Below are 19871 nucleotides of genomic sequence, written 5' to 3'. Positions count from 1 at the left end.
GGGGGGGAATCGGAGGGGGAGAAGAACCATGAGAGACGATGGACTCTGAAAAACAAACTGAGGGTTCTTGAGGGGAGGGGGGTGGGAGGATGGGTTAGCCTGGTGATGGGTATTGAGGAGGGCACGTTCTGCATGGAGCACTGGGTGTTATGCACAAACAATGAATCATGGAACACTATATCTAAAACTAATGATGTAATGTATGGGGATTAACATAACAATAAAAAAATTAAAAAAAAAAACAAGCAGGAATTTTGACTTGATGTAATGGAGTATTTCATTCGATCTTTTTTTCATATGCTCATCTATTTCACTAATTCAAGAATTACCGAGCAACTATTATGTATGCCCTAGACCCTGAAGATGCAATGGTAGATAAAAAATATTCTCTGCCCTCTTGGAAAGCACAATAAGATAGAGAGCCAGATACACCCTAACATAATTTTCTTACATGCTATAAACAGATGCAAAACTAAGAATCACAAAGTACAGGGAAAAAAGCAATTAATTCTGTATCAGGCTTCAGAAAAACTAAAATATACACCTCCCTAGAAAAACTAAAATATCCATACAAACACACATACTCTTTTATATACTGTATGGAGGGAGGGGGGTGTGCAGAATTCCAGTTAAAAAATTTCAAATTTTATAAAGACTTGGAACTCATACTGAATTACAAAAGGAGATACACAAAATTTAAAAATTAACCAAAAGGATACAAGGTCAATTAATATAATACTTTATCTGATATAGTGCAGAGCAATTGCTCCCTAAGATCAAATGAGAAACACAAAGAATAGCATTCATGTCCAAAGCTGATATATAAGATCATACAAACAGGTTTAAATGGATGCAAACAGATGAGAATAATAAAAATATTGATGTTACTTTATATTAACATATCATAATATTAGCCCAATGTAGTAAAAGGAAGTACTCCTAGAATTAATCCTTTAATATAATTCTAAGTTAAAATCAATTTTCTCCGATTATATATAAAGTAGTTTGCTCTGGAAATTACTTTCATGTTCTAAACTCCACTAGAGGAAGAAACTGAGAAAAAATTACTTATATAAAGTTCAATAGACAAATTTTAACTGAAGAAAAAAACCCCAAAAACCTTATAAAATCACTACTCATTACTCCTTTAACAAATTCAGCAAAATTACATTATGCCATTATGCTAAATCTAATAATTCATAATTGATTTAAAAGGCAAAACTAGACACTGATAAACTCATAGATTACCTCTTGACCCTCGCCTCCAAAAAACATTGATTCTAAATTTGATAGAGCTTCCAGAACTACCAATTTACAGGAAATACAGAGGACAAAAGAATGGAACGCTATCAGTAAAATCCAAGACTAGAAGACTCCAAATAACCTAGTTTCTTCAACAAAATAAATGCAAGAATGAAGCGGAAGAGTGGGAGAGAAGAAGAGAGAGAAGGAAGAAAGAGAAATCTATAAATTAAGAGACATATGAACCAATCACTATGTGTGGGCTTATTTGGATCATGTTCAAACAATATAAAAATTTAAAAATTATAATTTTTGAAACAACTGGAAATGTGAACACTGGATTTTTGCTATTAAGAAATTTATTTGTTTTTTTATGGTACTGTAGTTACATTTTAAATGAAAGAGTTCTCATCTCTCAGAGTTACAAACTGAAGCATTTACAGAAAAATCTGTTGTCAATGACTTACTTCAAAATAATACAGAAGGGAGGTATATGGAAGGTATGGATGGGGCAGAACCAGCTATGAATAAATATTATAGGGGAATGAGTAATAGGCATGTGAGGGTTCAAATATTGTTTTGCTTTCATGTATATTAGAAATACTCTAATAAAAGGTTTTAAAACAATGTAAAAAAATCTAAAAATAGAAATTGCTTTGTGTAATATTCTGTGACAAACTCATGACTTTCAAAGTCTCTCTGTTCTTCTTCAGAGGAGTAATACACCTAATATCATCTCCTCACCCCATCCCCAATACACTCACTTTTTACCAGTTAGTTCTGCAAACTGTATTCCACATGAAAACATGAGTATGGGACTCTCCTCTCACTTCTCTCCTGCCTTCCCTTCATTTCAACTATAACCAACCCAAACTGCAATGCAAATAAAGGTTGACAAGTGTAAAAGCAGTGCTAAATATCTCAATAAAAACTTTAAATTCTGAGGAGAAATCAAAACATGACACAGTGTTACTATATCCTGAAGCAACAGTCCTCAAACTTTATTGTGCATAAAAATCATTTAGGGAGCTTACTAAAAAGGTAGATTTCCTTATCTCCACTCTGAGATTCTAAGTTAACAGATTTAAATATGCTATTCTGGAGCTAGGGAATCTGCTTTTTAACACCATTCTAATGTTGGGGATCTAGGAAACACCCTTTGAGAGATAGGTCCCCAAAGCCTTTAAAAACGACCTTTAGAATTTATAACCATGTACTGCTTAACTGCAAGTCAACATTTATAGAAGTCAAATGGCAACAAACCAAGCAGAAAAAGTCCCTGCCCTCAGAGATTTTACACTCTAGCAAGAGAGGAGAAAAAGATATACGTAATTACCCATGAAACTAGTAATAGCCTATGTTAACTAAAATGAATTTAAATTAAAAAATCTGAAAAAAGATATATGTAATTAAATCATATATGTTAGGTTGCAATAAATGCTATGAAGAAAAACAAGGAGGTTAAGGGGGATAGATAATGAATGACCAGGGAGAGGAATATTACCTTAGATATGATGCTTAGGAAAGACTTGTAAATAAGACAGCATCAGAGAAGAAAGTGAGCAAGTCAGGAAATGAGTTTATATGTAGGAAGAGTCAAATTTAAACCTGCTTTTCCTCAAGCACAAGTATTCAAGACAAATACAAAATATATCTTCAATTCTGTATATTGATTATATTCTAATATTTTTATCTTCCAATTATAGTAAATCAGATTTTAAAAAATTAAGCTTAGGGGCGCCTGGGTGGCTCAGTCAGTTAAGCATCTGCCTTCAGCTCAGGTCATGATACCAGGGTCCTGAGACTGATCCCTGCATTGGGCTCCCTGCTCAGCCAGGAGCCTGCTTCTCCCTCTCCCTCTGCTACTCCCCCTGCTTGTGCTTTTCCTCTCTCTCTCTCAAATAAATAAATAAAGTCTTAAAAAAATAAATAAATAGGGGCGCCTCGGGTGGCTCAGTCATTAAGTGTCTGCCTTCGGCTCAGGTCATGATCCCAGGGTCCTGGGATTGAGCCCCACATCGGGCTCCCTGCTCCGCGGGAAGCCTGCTTCTCCCTCTCCCACTCCCCCTGCTTGTGTTCCCTCTCTCGCTGTGTCTCTCTGTCAAATAAATAAATAAAATCTTTAAAATAAATAAATAAATAAATAAAATAAAATAAGAATAAAAATTAAGCTTATAGGCTAACATGGAAACAATCTATATTTTTAACTGTTTCTATGAGAAAACATTTCTATGTAGTAAGTTTTTCAGATGGTCTGTTTCTATCCTTCAAAGCAAATGAAGCCTCTGTTCTTATTTTCAGAACAAACATGAGAAAAGCCCCTGAATTCACAGGGAAGTATACAGTTAGCAGAATTTTAGGGTTCCTTAGTATATTTGTTAAGATTGAAATTGAAAAGCAGTTTATAAACATAAAATCAATTATCAGTAAAGTACTCACAGAAGAGCAGTATTAGTAAAGTACTTACAAAATTGTAGCAAGAGGTTTATAATCAAGCAGTTTTACCTTAAACTGGTTTATCTCAATTGTATTATCTTTTCATCTTATAATAGGATGCCTACACAGAAATGAACAAGTGGGAATTTCCAGACATATTAAAACACTTAAAGAAATATAAAAGAGCTATCAGAAGAGTTATTTTTGTGAAGTTATTTTCAGATAGATGGCTGTACTCAAAGCTTTAAATATAAAATGTTGGGATGAGTTCTTACCATTAATTATTCCAAGTCCTTAAAAGTGCACCTACAAAATCTATATATTTTATATTTTGAATGGTACCACAAAAATAACAACAGTAATTCACGGTCATTGTAAACAAAAGAAATTAGGAGTGGAAGGGAAAATTAAAAACACCCACAGTTCCACTACCCAGTTATGACAATTTACCTAAATATACTATCTTACAACTTTGGTGATACAAATTTTTAATACAATTTCTTACCTATACAGTTTATTCAAAGTCGTAAATACTAATTTCCTTTAAATAAAATCTTTTTTAACCAGAAAGTAATATGTTTATTGTAAAAAATCTAGGACATACAGAAAAGTTAAAAAAAGAAAATGAAAAATACCCAGAATCTTGCTACTTAACAATAACCACTATTAACACTTTGTTGGTGTTCTAAGTCTTTTTTCAAAGTGAACATACTTAATATACTAACTTTTAAACACAATTAAGAACACTCACAAGTCCCAAGTGGAAGATGATAAAACAAAGGGCATGGGTGATAGATAATACTACCACTGGGTTTTTTATTAGTTTTCCCAATTAAAAGAAGAGCCTCAAGTATTTTAAAGATTCATATTACTATGCAAGTTCCTTGGAAATGAAAACGGCTATTATTTGTTATGGGCACCTCTAATTTTATGAAGATAGCCTAGAAATGATCTGAAAGTTAAAATTCAACTATGGAAGGGACCCAATCTCTCTGAAACATGCCCCCGCTCTAGTTTTTTTCCTTAGAAATAAAAATAAATACAAGGGCACAAATAAATACAATGAGAATTGTATTTATTTATAATTCTCTTATTGCAATAAGGTAAAACATATTTGAATCTATTAGGACATTTTTACTGTATTAAATCTAAATCATTCTCAAATTAACAAGTGGAACAAAATCTCCTAAAATAATAGTTTTTTTAAATACTTTTTACTTTATACTTTAATACTTTATTAATAAAGTAATTTACTATATTCCATATAATACCTTTTACTTATTCCAGACTGAACTCTCTTCAGTTTTATTAATTGCCTCTCCTTAATTATTTCAGCTTTTAGCATACATTATACAGATTTTAATCAAATTATGTTTTGTTTTTCCAGTTTGAAGACAGTCAATCCTCACACAAAGTTCTGCCTTTGGTCCTCTTGTACTTTCACTAGACTCTGTCCTCAGCAATCTCATTCCCATTTCTTCAACCATCATCCTTCTACAGATTAATTCCTAATTAAATATCTCTAATCTAACCCTAGTCACACTGCTGAGCTCTATCGGCAGCCTTCTAATAACTCTCAGTTGCATATCTTCAAACGAATGCCTCATGTTCTCTAAGCATCACCATCACCTGCGCTCAAGTTCATTTTGTACATCATCCTCTCCTTCATACGCCACATCCAAGAGCTTGCCATTTGACCACTTTTACCTCCTGAATTTACCTCTTTTATATCCTCATCCACTTTTTCATTCCTATTGCTTATCATCTCATGATGGATTAACTCAATAACCTTTTAACTAGTTTCCTTTCTTCATCTCTTTCCATTTTAGCCTTCAACCCTCAAAATACTAGTAAAATCATGTCACTCCCTTAGCTAAAACCTGCAATGGATCTACACTGCTTACATTCTAAATTCCTTAGCAAGCATTCTAGGTCCTCCTTAATTACCCCAGCCTATCTTTCTAGACTTATCTGACACTATAAACCCTCATCATCCTACACTCCATCCACTGAGTATAAACTATTCCTCTGGAATATTCTGTACTCTCCTACCTCCATACCTTCAATTGTTCAATTTACCTACTACCTTGAAGTAAGAGATGAAGTCATGTTTATCACTGTATCTACAGGTCTTTACCTACCACCTACTACCATAGAATAGGCAAATAATTGTTTAATGAACTCAACTCCACATATCAATATGCTACCCACCCTCCGAAACTATGACCTCTAGAATAAAACCTAATATTTTTCAATCATAGCTCCCCACTTCCCCAGTAGTTATCCCTCCTGTGTACTCCCCTAACACTCTATAATAAAGCTCATCACAGTAGTCTTCAAACTATACACCCTTGAAACAGTTATTTCATGAGTGAACCAAGATGTACCATCAAAAATCCAAAAGTGATTATGTTCTCCCCATTTGTAGAAGAAAAAAAACTAATGTACTAGATAGAATCTCTTCAATTAAGGGTTTCCTCCCACAATTTGTTTTAAGCCTTTTGGACCCCCAACAAAAAAATCATATGATATAATTAAACAAAATTTATCAGTATTTCTCAATGTTCTACAAATAGTACCATGACTTCCAGATGTCTGACAACGGCACAAGTTAGAGAATCAGTTTTAACATATTTAACCTTTTATTATAAATACATCCTAACACAAAGCAGGTGCTCAATAAATGTCTTGTTAATTGAAATCCTTCATTCTTTCATCAGTGCACCTAAACATTTTCTGACTCTTCTTTAACAGAACTATTTTTTTAGAATGGCAACTACAATAAATAGAACTACATGGAGTATCAAGGTCTAACATTCTATAGTCCTGAACAAGAGGTAAATCCAAATTCTGTTACCAAAGGTCCCCAATTTTTAAAGATTTACATTAAGAAGATAGAATTACAGAATCCAGTAGAGGTGGGGGAAGGCAGACTACTAGGGAGAAAGAAGCATTCTGTCTAAATTCCCAATTAATTTCTGGATTTTGATCTTAACTGGAAATAAGTCAAAAAAATTCAAAATTTAACTTAGAAAGTGATTAAAATTGGTCTATAAAATTTATTTGTATTTCAGTACTTGTATTTGGAAGCCACTAGTGTTTTTACATTTTTGAGGCTTCATGATGATGCTGTTGTACTCTCATCCCCAAGAAAGACATTCTGCCAAAAAGCAATCACAAAACTAAATAACCTTCATCTGTATTTTAAGAAAGCATTTTTTTAAGCCCATTACATGTACCCTTTAACAACATGTCAGTTCAGAAATCAAAAATAATTTTAACAAGGAAATGTTACAGATGATTTTCACCAAAACATTTTTTATTAAGTTTTTAATTTTAATTCCAGTACAGTTAACATACAGTATTCTATTAGGATCAGATGTACAATATAGTGATTCAACAATTCTACATTGCTTAGTACTAACCTTAAGTATCCTTTTTAATCCCCATCACCTATTTAACCCGTTCCCCTCCACCTCCCTCTCCTCTAGTAACTATCAGTTTATTCTGTACAGTTAAGAGTCTGTTTCTTGGTTTGTCTCTTTTTTTCCTTTGCTTGTTTGTTTTGCCAAAACATTATTTTAAATGGCTAAAATTAAAAATTTAAGTTCAGCTCTGTTGGGGTCACAGGTGATAACTCTTTGACAGCTACAATCTTTTAAACTATGAAAAGCCATTTTCTGGCTTCAAAGCAATATTCTTAAAGCTTTCAACAATATTTTAAAATTTAAAAGCTTTCAAATATAACATTATTTAGAATGTGGAGGAGTCAAAAATTCTTATTCATATTTGACAGTTTCTACAGCTCTGCACATAACTTCCTATTATTTTTTATTCCTTTTCACTTAGATGAGCTTCTCCATATTTCTAATGCTAATTGCTATTTCTCAGCTGCTTCAAATAAATGAGTGAGATCCCTTCTAAAATATAACTTTGAGAATAGATATGTTTTCTAAGTCTTAGTCATAGTTCTATCACAACTATTATACATATAAAACATATTGCTATTTATTGCTATTATATATTTATATACAACAAAATTATATTTATAAATTCATAGACTTTATACATGTAATGCTATTGTATACACCACAAAAAGCAAACCAAAAATAGAGATTTATAAAGAATTAAAAAAAAAAAGAGTATACTGAAGTTATAATATTTTCTTCCCTCACCCCAATCAATCATCCTGCATACCTGCCATGGTGCAAACACTACTCTGGAGACCACACTGTAGCCATACAGAAGTACCTGTAGTTCCCAGAAACACTATGCTGTTTCATACCTTGCATTCACTGGAGTTGAGCAAAACCTCCAAAAACTATCCAGCAGCAATCTTCACCTCCTTCAATAATCAAGAAGTACAAGTATAAACTTCTTTATGATATCTTTTACCTAATCTCTTTACCCCTTCTCATTTCCTCCTTTCACTTACGATCTCCCACCTTCAGACTTAGGTCTCCCTCTTAAGTTCCCCTTGTACCTGTTTATATGTCCACTACAGAGTCATTATCTTTTTAAGTTTCTGTTTCCCTACTCAACTATAAACCACTTAGGGGTAGTGGACTTATTTTTTTATCTCAGGGACTTGAATGTCTAACTTTGGCAGATACTCACATATTTGTACAATCAACTAATCTAGCCTAACACTCTCATAGTACAAATGACTGGACTGATATTCAAATTAAACACTGTGTCCACAGTCCAAGGTACTAAGGCCATTGGGCTACTCTATGATAATGTGGCATCTTCTCTAATGTACCTCATTTCTTGCTCATAAAATACTTATAAAAGCTCAGCAGTATTGGAGCAGCTGTAAAGTTCTCTTTACAATAATCTAAAACTAAGAATTAATTTATTACAAATATATATAAAACAAAAGAAAACTTAAATTATATCTAGGTGATTTTTTTTATTACTAAAATACCACATACTACGTATTTATAAATAAGGTATTTGACTCAACTGCGGAAAATCATACTCACGTGGCCAGTCTATGGAATGTTGTTCTGGAACATGTATCTCTATGTATCTTAATTGTATACCAAACAGTTATAACCAACACTTTTCTCAAAGTTATGCCCAAAGTATTTATTTAGTAATAACTCAGATTTTAGGCTATTGCAGAAAAAGAAATGAATTCCTAGTACCTACAAGTGTGATTTGGCAAACCTATTATTTACAAAATGTTTACATACATCAAATACAGTAAAAGCAAGGGACTCAAAACTTTATCTGAGACTATCATATTATTTTTTGCTAGTAAAATGCAAGACTATCTTTCTTGAACTAAGAGTATCAGAAATACATTATTATGTTTATAAACAACAGAATATTTTAAGTTTAATTTCTAAGTATGGATGCTATTAGATCATATGGGAATACAGTATTCTGAGCATTAGCCACCAGGAATCATTCTAAGCATTCAGAAATTAACTTTATGAAGAACAGAAATAATGTCCCTGCTTTTTTGTAGGACCCAAGAAGTATTTCTTATACACATAATGCTTCTGAAAACAGCTGTAATTCATCCAAACCATTACTATACTCCTTAGTACTTTCATGCAACCATTCTCTCATCCCATTCTAAATCCCTATTTCCACATCTATAAAACTGGATGCTTGGACTAGATGAATTCTATGGTGCCTTCCAAATCTAAAATCTTGTGACATCAATTTGGAGTATATTTTACTACTTAAAAATAATGACATGTGAATGGATTGTTTTTTTATGAGTCATAACTATAATGACTCTGTGGAGACAAGAATAATAAACACACTACACAAGTAAAATATCACTAAATAAAGTATTAAAAGTAAACCTGTGAATAACTATTACAAAATAATTCTACTTTATGAAAGATTCAAGAAGGGATGAGCCCCCTAATGAGTCAAGCTCTATGTTAACTACTGTTTTCAGTGAAAGAAGTCACTGGTAGTCTTGAAAATAAATGGGAAGCCAGTGGACACATTATTTTTAAATTACCATTATAAATCAAGGAGCAAAAACTTAAAACTTCTCAGGTGCTATTCATAAAAGCACTTAGTATAATGCCCAATTTCAGATATGAGGAAAATACTATTTTTATTCAACTATTACTAATACTGTAATGGTTATAATTTATATCAGACTAATTATGGAACCGACACTGTTGACTTTACATTTATTAACTCACTTAATCCTACAGTAACACCAAGAGGTACTATTATTATCCCCATTTTACAGATGAGGAAACGAAGCCAAAAGGTAAAGTGACTTGTTCAAGTTCACTCAGCTCTTAAAAAATCAAACTAGTATTCCACTTCAACTACCATTTCCAACATTCAATTATTTTTCTATTCCTAAAGAATTTCACTTGAGAAATTAATTTGGCTCACATCAAATATATGATTATAAATCTGTTTATTTTAGTAACTCTTGTGTTACATTACTTCCTCTCACTAAAGAAAAATAACTGACTCTGAATATATGGGTATAGTATACCAAGAGCACAATGCCATCTGAATTGACTATGATTTCTAGTAGAATAAACACAAATATCTAAACGTTTTAAAAATTTTGTGTTGATGCATCCACTATTATCGCAAAAATTCAGTCAGCTCACACAAAGCTGAGATCTCAGAAAAGATCAGGAACATGCCAGAGTAATTATTAATCATTTAAAAACAATCCATAAATTTACGATGGCCAACATGGGTACTGAAACAATAATTTTTTTGGTTTGAAACGACCACCTTTTCACATGAGCCAAACACATTTTTCTCACGATATTTCATCCTAAAAACTTTTTTTTAATGTCATGTTAAAACTGTCTAAAAGTTGTGGTCCATCTTCTGTCCCGCTAAAACTTTTCCTCTACCCTATCCCCGTAATTCTTCCCATGGGCATTTTACTTTAGATCTACAAACTTTACCTGTTCTTCGGCGCTCAGGACTCAGCTCCCCTTCAGCTTTTCATGTGGGTGCCCACATCCACCACACCCTTGCGGGCCCCCATGCAAGGCTGCTCCTCCTCCCCGGGTTCTCCAGCACCAACTCAGCACCTATCAGCTACGCCCCCCGGCCCCTGGCCCAACCCATCTTCGGACACGTGCGAGGCTGTTTGTGTCACTCCAGCAGTCCCACAGGGGACGGGGTTCACTTACCGAGAAAGAAGCGCCAACTTTTGCTCCAGCATCATCTCCAGCTTCTGGCCCTGTTTGGAAATCCAGTGGTCCACCCCATGCAGGCGGTAGCACGTCTCCAACATCAACCTGAAGTCCGCCACGAACTCGGTTATGCCCCCATACTGGCCGCTGGCGAACTTCTCCTCCATCTTCAGCAGACACATGCCCTGCCCGAGCTGTGGCGGGAGGCCGCGACAGCCCCGGCCCCCGCTGCGCGGCCCCTCGGCCACTTCATCCTCCCCGGTGGCAACGCCCCCCAAGGGCTGCAGGAAGGGGGCGGTGAGGCCCCGGTGCTTCTCCTGCAGGAACTCGCCCAGGATGCGGTAGCCCTGCTGCAGCTCATAGGTCAGCTCCTGCTCCTTGCGGCCTCCGCCCCCGACCACCATCTCCTGTTCCTCCTCCTCCTCCTGGCAATTCTCATCCTCCCGCGAGGAGGAACTCCTCCCTTGGGCCGGCCCTGAGGCCGGGACCGCCGCTGCCATCTCCTCCTCGTCCTCTTCCTCGGGCGCCGGTGGCTGCCACTCCTCCTCCCCGGCCGGCTCCATCTCCCCCGGCGTCTCGGGCACGCTCATGGCCCCGGCAGGATCAGGTTGGGCCGTGTGGAGCGGCCGCTCGAGGGGCAGGGGGACGCGTGAGCGCGGGCCGCTTCCTCAGGGCTCGGCCGTGCCGCGCAGCACCAGCCGCATCAGGCTTCCCTCTCAGCCGCCCGCTCCGCTCGCTACGCGCGGGGGTCTCGAGCTCGCAGCCGGCGGGGCGGGGTTACATGGCTCGCGAGGGAGGGGGGAGAGAAGAGGAGAGCTTAGGTGCCCTCCTCTCCCCTCCCCCCGGCGGCGGCGCGCGCCAGGCCCTCCTTTGCCTCACCCCTCCGCGCCCCGCCCGGCCGCCCGGCCGCCCGCCTGCCGGCTCTTCACCGGCCAGGCCGGGCCTGGCCGGGCCTGGCTGCCGCGGCCTCGGCGCCCCACCCCCTCCGGGCCGGCTGTGGGGGTGCTGGGAAAGGGCGAAGAGGAAGTGGGGATTCTTCTCTTGCCGCCCCAGAGGGGGCCGCAGCCCTGGGCTGCGGCGTCTGGCGCTCCTCCTCTCCCTCACACCCGCTCCCGCCCCTCTCTACCTGCGGGGTACCCGGGCAGGAGGAGGCGGCGCGCGGACCGGCCCGGCGACAACTGTCAGTTAGAAGTCCCGCTGGGCCGGGGGCGGGGAGAGGAAGGGGAGGGGCAGGGAGAGAAGGGGGAGGGCACTCAAGCTACCCCCAGGCTCTGAGGCGAGCTGTGGAAAGAGGCAAAGAAAGACACCGTCGCCATCCACGGTGCGCATGCGTAGTAGGACAGCCCCACCCACCCCTTTTGCGTTCCGCTCAGCTACGCGAAAGCACAGACTTTGGCTCCGCCACGGGCCCCGAGGCCTGGTAGGTTGCGCGGCTCAATGATGTCATCAGCTTGTGGATGGCTGTTAAAGGGCGGAGTGGAGACGGAAGCAAGGCGCCTGCGCAGCTTACTCGCCAATGCCAGAGAGGCCGAAGAGCTTTTAAAAGCATCTACTGGATGTTCTTTCTTTTGCGAGATCCTAATTAGCCCAAAAAACTAAGATTAATTCTGAAGGAGCTTGCTAGATAACCCTCATTAATGGCAAATGAATAGTGAGAAGGCACAAAATGTAGATCCTTCTTGTTATAAATTTTCTTTTCTGCACCCACCTTCCCCTTTGTGACTGCCGGATTTTCAATATAAAACTAGAATTTGGAAAAGTTTAGAAAGGAGGTTCAAGGACTCAACCAACTGAAACATACGTTCACATGCAAAAGAAAAAGATAATTTGTAGAACTCAAATTTCTAAAACTCCGGTCCCCGGTTCTTAAGATCAATTCCTATTTTAGGTAGTCTCATGTTATGCGTTAAAATTAACATATTTCCACCTCGGTTCTTGAGAACTGCTAAGAACAAATAAAGGGAATGGAACCTTATTAAAAATCCTTGGGATTAAAAACAATCTTCAAATAATTCAAGTCTAAGCTGAAAAGCATTGAATAGTTGTTAGCCTTAAAATGTCACTACACATTTAAAAATTACTGTTTAAAGAATGTCTATAAAGTGGACTCGTTCACTTTAATTATTGCTTAAAGTAAGTGGGGAGAAAGGAGCTAATGGTTCCATAAAGCAGGTATTATTTTCTCATGTCCTATAAGAAAGATGCACATATCTTTCTACTTAACACAGAATGTTCTAGCTTGAAACCTGCAATTACCGTCCTAGAAATCAAGCATTTTAAAAGTACAAGCCATCTAACCAAATGGTTGGGATATTTAATTCTTGATTATTATGAACCTTTAGAGCACTGATAAAAGTCAAAACTTCAAAGCTTTGGGGGGGCAGTAAGTTAAATAGCAGTATTAGGTAATAGTTAAATGGGAACACTTGAGTATTGACACTCCCACATACACATCCATTATCCAGTTTTCAAGGTCTCCTTTCATCAGACATTTGTAATTTATTAGGCATTTACAGCATTCTCTTTCTCCTCAGATCCCTTAGATGTACCTCACAGGAACAAAGCCAGGAACCAGTCTAATTTCAGCAACTGGCAAGGAAAAATGTGTCTTAACTGGACATCCCTCATTTCCTTTGACAAAGCCCAAGAATCTGGACCTACCCTCCTCCAGCAAATATCCCCTCTTCATCTTTAGCCACCAACCCTATTTCATGACTCTCTGATAATATAGATTGCGTTTATTGAACCCTGTGCCACCAAGCACTTTATATTATCTCCTTTAATTCTCACAACAATCCTAGGTATTATTATGCCTATTTTACAGATGTAGAAACTGATGCTTAGGTTAAGAAAGTAGTTTGCCAAAATTCAAATCTAGGTCTGTCATACTTCAAAATTCTCTACGGTGCCTAATTCCAAGTCATCTGGCAGAATTTCCAGTTCCTTGTGAACAAGAGTGTAGGGAATTGCTAGAAATTTCATCAAGGGCTTCTAGAAGGGATATTAAGATAAATAGGTATGAGTTGAAGGAACATCAGCTATAGGTCATGGAGAGGCCAAGATGATTGTGATCTTAGCTATTACGAAAGTACGATTGGGTCCTTAAACTTAAAAAAAAAAAACAACTATTATACAAGAAATATGTTGGTTGTAGGTAAATTATAAAATATAGATTAGTGAGAAGAAAAAATGCTATTTAATCCCACCACCCAGAGAAAACTTCTATTAGTATTTTGTGGTAGGATTTTTCTATTTATTCATGTATATTTTTATTTATCTTAAATAAAATTGTGACTATACCATACTTAATGTCCTTTCCTTTTTTCCCTTATTAATAATAAATCATTGCAGGTAATGGATAGGAATTCCATATCTAAAATCTCAACTTCATATCTCTGTCCACAGCAGCGTAGATGGTCTGTTCTTCTGAACTGGCAGGGAGTGAATCAGGGAAATTCCAATGTAAAAGGAATTCTAAACCATAAAAAAACACAGTAGAGGTACAAACAACAGCACTAACAGGTACCATTTATTAAGCACTTACTTGTTCTTAAATATTTGCTAAATACTTTACATACACAGTACTCAACAATAACCCCAGGAAATGACAGATATATTTGTTCTTAAATTTTGGATCAATGATTTGCTGACTAGAAAGCTTTTTTCTACCCTACAAAAAGCTTGACATTAAAGATCAACTTTCCAATTAATAAAATTAACTCTAGATTTATAGAACTGTTTTCTTAAAATGCACATCTGCTAAATGATTGGTCTCAACGCTGTTATTTTTCATGTTTAAAGATAAAATTAATTTTGCTTCCCTTTCATTTTCATAATAGAATACTCTTCAGTGCTACTATAGAATCTATTAAGAACTTCTTTGAAATAGAAATCTATTTAAGCCCCATTTCGAACCAGGGTTTCTCTTTTTGTTGGGCTGCTTTGCAGGGGGGAAATGGCATACGTACACAATGCAATATTGTGTTCAAACACATAATATTAATAGACTCCCACAAATATTGATTACTATTTGTCAAACACTGAGTAATAGTGTTACATGCTACTAATGTTACATGTACCAGGACAGCCTATGCAGTAACCATAGTTCTTAAGAGTCCTGAATAACTTGAAAAATAGAGACCCATCAGGCTAAGATTTTAAAGTTCTCTTAACTCTCAGCTGGACACCTTGGGGACTAGAATATGAATATGTCTCACCCCATTCCCCAGAGGACATTATGAAAAAGTTCATATGAAAACTCCCCACATCTATGGCAATTAAAACCCTCTCCCAATTTCAGCATCCCTCCCATTACCACAGAAACCAGTAGTATTATCAAAGAGGAATAAGCTTGCCACTATTTTTCATCCACAATTCCAAAGATATTTGTCCTGGAAGTTCTATCTTTGTTAGCTCTCAGCAACTTGTGATAGGCAGCATGACATCTTGACACAAGTATATTGTTTGCCCAGCATCATAATTCAGACAAGTAGCAAAAATTTATATACTTCACATCAACTAGGGAAAAGGTGACAAACATTCTAAGACAACGGAAGCACAGTTATCACCAAGTTCTGTGTTTAAGAGATAAAACATGCAAGGTGAACACAAGGCTAGAACACTAATACTGGAAAAACATATAGGGAAGAAATATTAACTGTTTGGCAGGGAAAGAACAGTTCTCTCAATTATAATGGAATATACTCACAATAGTTATTTGGAATTACTTTTATGGTAAAAGATGTTCAAGTGACATTAACTGCATCAAGCAAAATTTAACAACTCCTGTAAAGCTTCCTGCTGCTCATCATCAAGTTGGGCTATGCATTCCAACCATAACTCTTCAGAAGTCTGTACCTGACGCACAACATTAGCTAGGCGTTTGGCACAAGGATCTTCATAGTTAATAGTCTCATTAATTTTTCCTTCTGCAATTATACTGATTATTTTGGGAAGATTGGAATTATTTGGACCAAGTACAACTGGATGTTTACTTTCAACTAAGTCACAGAGAAAACTCAAAGTCTGAATAGCTTCCTCTTTATCCTCATGTAGTGGAAGCCATGATAACCAATGTGGAAGAACTTCATCTACATTTACACAGTTAGGCTTAAACCTCAAAATCTTCCCTACTGCTGAGATACAGTTCTCTGTAGCAATGACATTTTTTTTGGTTTTGGAATTTGCACACTTAATAACTTTTACCAGCAGTGGGACAGCTTCTGAACATAAAGAATGATAATCATCTCCACCAAACTGTGCCATAACACCCAGGCCATAAGCAGCAGCTTGCCTGACTTCAGGGTTATTGTCTCGCATATTTAGTAGCATTGGCCACCGAAAATATTCTACATATTTAAATGAGGTTGGACTGCAGTGCTCTATAATATCATCAAAAATGCACAATCCCCATTGTCTGTCTGGCCATGGCCTACTCGAACAAATCAGATTTACAATTAATGGAAGCAGCTGTTCAAACCATGGTAAAATCTTTTCCTTGTAAGTACTAAATAATGAGTGCAAAATATCTGATACTTTGGTCAGAATATAAACATCACATTCATCCTCATCTTGCAGAGACATTTCAACCTGTTGATCATAGTTTTCTTCCTGTCTTTTAACCTGTCTCAATTCTTGGTTTTTAAAGTGCCCTTCAAGTTTTGCTTTCAATATTTCCCCTAGTTCTTCCAAGTGTTCATCAGTAAGGCACCCATCTCCCATTACTTCAATGGACTTTGCAAAAGAATTCATTATTTCTGAGAGTACATCTGTATCAGGTTCAGTCCCAATAGCCTTGATTAAGGGATCACATATGAATTGCCACATCTGTGCAAGATACTCTGGGCCATGAATTCTTGCACATTCCAGGAGAAAAGGCATAGACTCTGCTGCCGCCACTCGAACACTGTCATGGAAATAAAATTTCAATAAAGGAACCATAAGCTTTACAACTTGTTCTGTATATTCCACAAATCCTTCCCTTAACTCCTTAGCATAGTAAACCAACATCTGGCAAGCAGTTGCTTTTGCTTCAAGTCCTGAAGTCTTAATTCCAAAACTTTGTTGGTCTCCAAGATTTACAAATTGCCATCCATCATCATCACTCATATTTTCCACATCTTGTGTGTCTAAGAGAGCAACATCAGGTTTAGCTGAAGCAGTCTTAATAAGAGGCTCAATAACTAGTGGAAGGTACTGTTGAAAATCATTTCCAAGAATTTTACACATTCTAGCCCATGCTGAAACCATGTAAGATGTCTGAGGGTCATCATCTTCCATATTACTTAAGTCTGATTGTGTCTTTAACAATAGCTGCATCACATTTGATGCATCTTGCATAAATTTTTCCTTCCCAACAGCAAGACCAACATGGCTAATGCATTCAATAGTTTTTCCTTTCAGAAGCTTGAGTTCCTTTTGAACAGCAAGCTCAACAATGTGCTTTAGTGATGGCATAAATATATCATAATATGGAACAAATTTTTCTTCTATTGTATCTGCAACTGAGGCAATGGTCGTCACAAGCTGTTCCAAGGCCAATTTAGTTCCATTCCGAATCAACTCTTGAAGTTTAATCACCAAGATGGAATGTAGATTTCTCACCATACTATCCAAATACAGAACTAGCAATGCTTTGGGGCAGTCTTCAATAAAAATAATAAGTGCAGAAGCCGCATGTGATTGCACACGCTGATTACCTTGATTTTCCATGGTACGCAACAGAGCTGCAATCACTGTTTCATGGAATTTCTTTTGGAAGTTAGGTGCAAAATCTGTAGCCATCTGTCCAAGCGTAGTACATGCTGCAGCCCTCACTCTTGGGTGAGGATCCTGAAGAAAAAGCAAAACAGAGTTAACTGTTTCATCTAGAATTGATTCCATTTGCTGATGGCATCCTTCTCCAATGGCAGATAAGGCCATTAATCCAGCATGTCGATATTTCCAGTCAGGGCTCTGAAGCATCTGCATGATGTGCTCCTTAGTCATTGGTAAAACAAGTTTTCCACCGAGCCCACAAGCCAGTCTGTCTAGTGCACTCTCAGCAGCAACTGCATTGCTGTCAAAATCATCTTCTTCCATTTCATCAGCATTTACCCAGTCCTCATCATCTTGTAGATCAACCATCATTGCTAATATATGAGGAACTGCCTGTGCAATTATATTTGTATGTTTTTTCAACATTGGGGTTGCAGTTTCAGACAAGGTCACTATTATTTCAAGGGCCAGCTGGCGTTGCAGATTACTAAGTCTAGAGTCTCCACATAACTTCAGACTCAACTGCAGAGTATCTTCTAAATAAGGACCCAGATATTTAGGTACAGTATCTGCAATCTCAACAAGGGATTCTAGCACTGAATCATCATCCTGGTAGCATGAGTCATTCACAGCCTGTAAGATTCCAGGAAGCAAGTCTGCAAAGTCTTTGAAAAGAGCAATATTATTCTCATTAGCAAGTACAAATGCAGCTGCAGCTCTAGCAGACAATGTCCTGATTGCTGGATGTTCTTGATCTTGAATGCACTGGTCCAACAACCGTTTGATGATATCCAAATCATGCCGCTCTTGGTTCCCAAAAATCCCAGGAAAGTGCCAGAAAACATGAAGTGCAACTTCCCATAGAACTACATTTTTAGAGTAGATAGAATCAATAAGGAACTTCAGACCTTCGGGCCAGTGGTTAGTGCCATCCTCATCTATCAAATTCCTGGCCAGCACTGCAAAAATATCACAAAGTTTTTTCCTCATGCTAGCATGTGTTTCTAACTTAACAGCCAGTATAAGTTCAATCTTGACGTCCCTCTGAACACCAGAAGGCAGATTTGGATAGACTTCCTCAAACCCAGAGGACAAAAGCCGTCGTAGCAGTGCGGCAGCCATTTGTCTCACCTCATAACCTGCTCTTCTATTTCTGACAGCATCTAAGAGGAATGTAGTCTTACACAGACCTGGGATATTTTCATAGATTTCCTCTGCCTGTCTCCGCACCATACAGCTTGGATTGATCAGGTTCTTCAGAAGCTGATAAAACTCTTGCTTTCCCGACACAGCGGCCGGTACCCCTGCAGACCCAGCCGCCGCCATCGCGCTATGTCAAAGGAATCGCGACCGGGAAGGAGGGAGGGGGACTGCGCCTAGAAACAGTGACGTAAGCGAGGCGCCAGCGGGGATGGGAGGGGCCGCTTATCCTCCGCTGGCCCGGTGGTTTGGCTGTGCTCTGGAGGGGGTGGGCAGCTGGGTGTCTGGGGATAGGTAGGTTATGGTGGGGGTGAGGGGCATCCTCCATTTGTTTTCCAATCCGATAAAAAAAGCACCTGCAGAGAAAGAAAAAAAAGAAAGAAAATTATGTTAGTGACTGTATTAGAATGGGAGTATGGATGATTTCCCACCCTTTATTTCTAAACTTTTTTTACCCTGATAATTTTAAACGATAATTACATCTTGAAAACCCGCCAGGTGAAAGAAGCCAGCCACAAAAGGCCACATATTGTATGATTTCGTTTATAGTAAAGGTCTTTTTATTTCCCCCTCGAGCAATTTCATTTTATTAATTTTTTCAAGTTTTTATTTAAATTCTAGTTAGTTAACAGATAGTGTAATATTAGTTTCAGAAGTAGAATTTAGTGATTCATCGTTTAGATACGACACTCAGTATTCATCACAAGTGCCCTGCTTAATACCCATCACCCATCTAGCCCATCTCCTGTCCACCTCCCTCCATCAACACTCCTTTTGTTCTGTATAATAGTCTTTTTTATGGTTTACTTCTCTCTCTCTTTTTGCGCTCTCCCACGTTCATCCGTTCTGTTTCTTAAATTCCACAAATAAGCGAAATCATATGGTATTTCTTTTTCTGACTGACTTAATTGCTTAGCATTATACCCTCTAGTTCCATCCACGTCATTACAAATGGCAAAATTTATAGTAAAGGTCTTGAAAAGGCAAATCTATACAGAAAGTAGATTAGTGGTTGCCAGAGGCAGTGGGAAGGAGAGAATGTAAAATGACTGCTGTCAGTGGGGCGCCTGGGTGGCTCAGTCGTTAAGC

The 19871-nt window shown here is 37.9% G+C and overlaps 2 protein-coding genes across 3 annotated transcripts in view; both read right to left on the bottom strand.

Moving 5' to 3' along the window:
- Window positions 1-11654, bottom strand: part of KIAA2026 (KIAA2026 ortholog) — a 164556-nt gene extending 152902 nt beyond the window's left edge. Inside the window, exon 1 of the mRNA XM_032392467.1 lies at window positions 10824-11654. Within this exon, the coding sequence (XP_032248358.1) occupies window positions 10824-11416 (593 nt within the window). The 5' untranslated portion in view covers window positions 11417-11654. The remainder of the gene's footprint in view (window positions 1-10823) is intronic.
- RANBP6 (RAN binding protein 6) overlaps window positions 1-18917 on the bottom strand; it is a 44078-nt gene extending 25161 nt beyond the window's left edge. Inside the window, exons 1-2 of one of the 2 annotated variants that reach the window (XR_004297901.1) lie at window positions 18773-18917; window positions 17525-17657 (exon numbers count right to left, since the gene is read on the bottom strand). Coding sequence is in view for 1 of the 2 variants with exons in the window: in XM_032392466.1 (XP_032248357.1) it covers window positions 15591-18908 (3318 nt within the window). In the remaining variant the exon portion in view is untranslated. Of the gene's footprint in view, window positions 1-11785 lie in introns of those variants that run through there. The other variant, XM_032392466.1, reaches the window with a different exon arrangement.
- Between the last annotated feature and the right edge of the window lie 954 nt (window positions 18918-19871).

This window comes from Phoca vitulina, unplaced genomic scaffold (genome assembly GCF_004348235.1).
Source record: "Phoca vitulina isolate PV1807 unplaced genomic scaffold, GSC_HSeal_1.0 scaffold67, whole genome shotgun sequence".
NCBI lineage: Eukaryota > Metazoa > Chordata > Mammalia > Carnivora > Phocidae > Phoca > Phoca vitulina.
The sequence above is the reverse complement of the archived record's forward strand: the minus strand, read 5'-3'. Positions and strand labels throughout refer to the sequence as shown.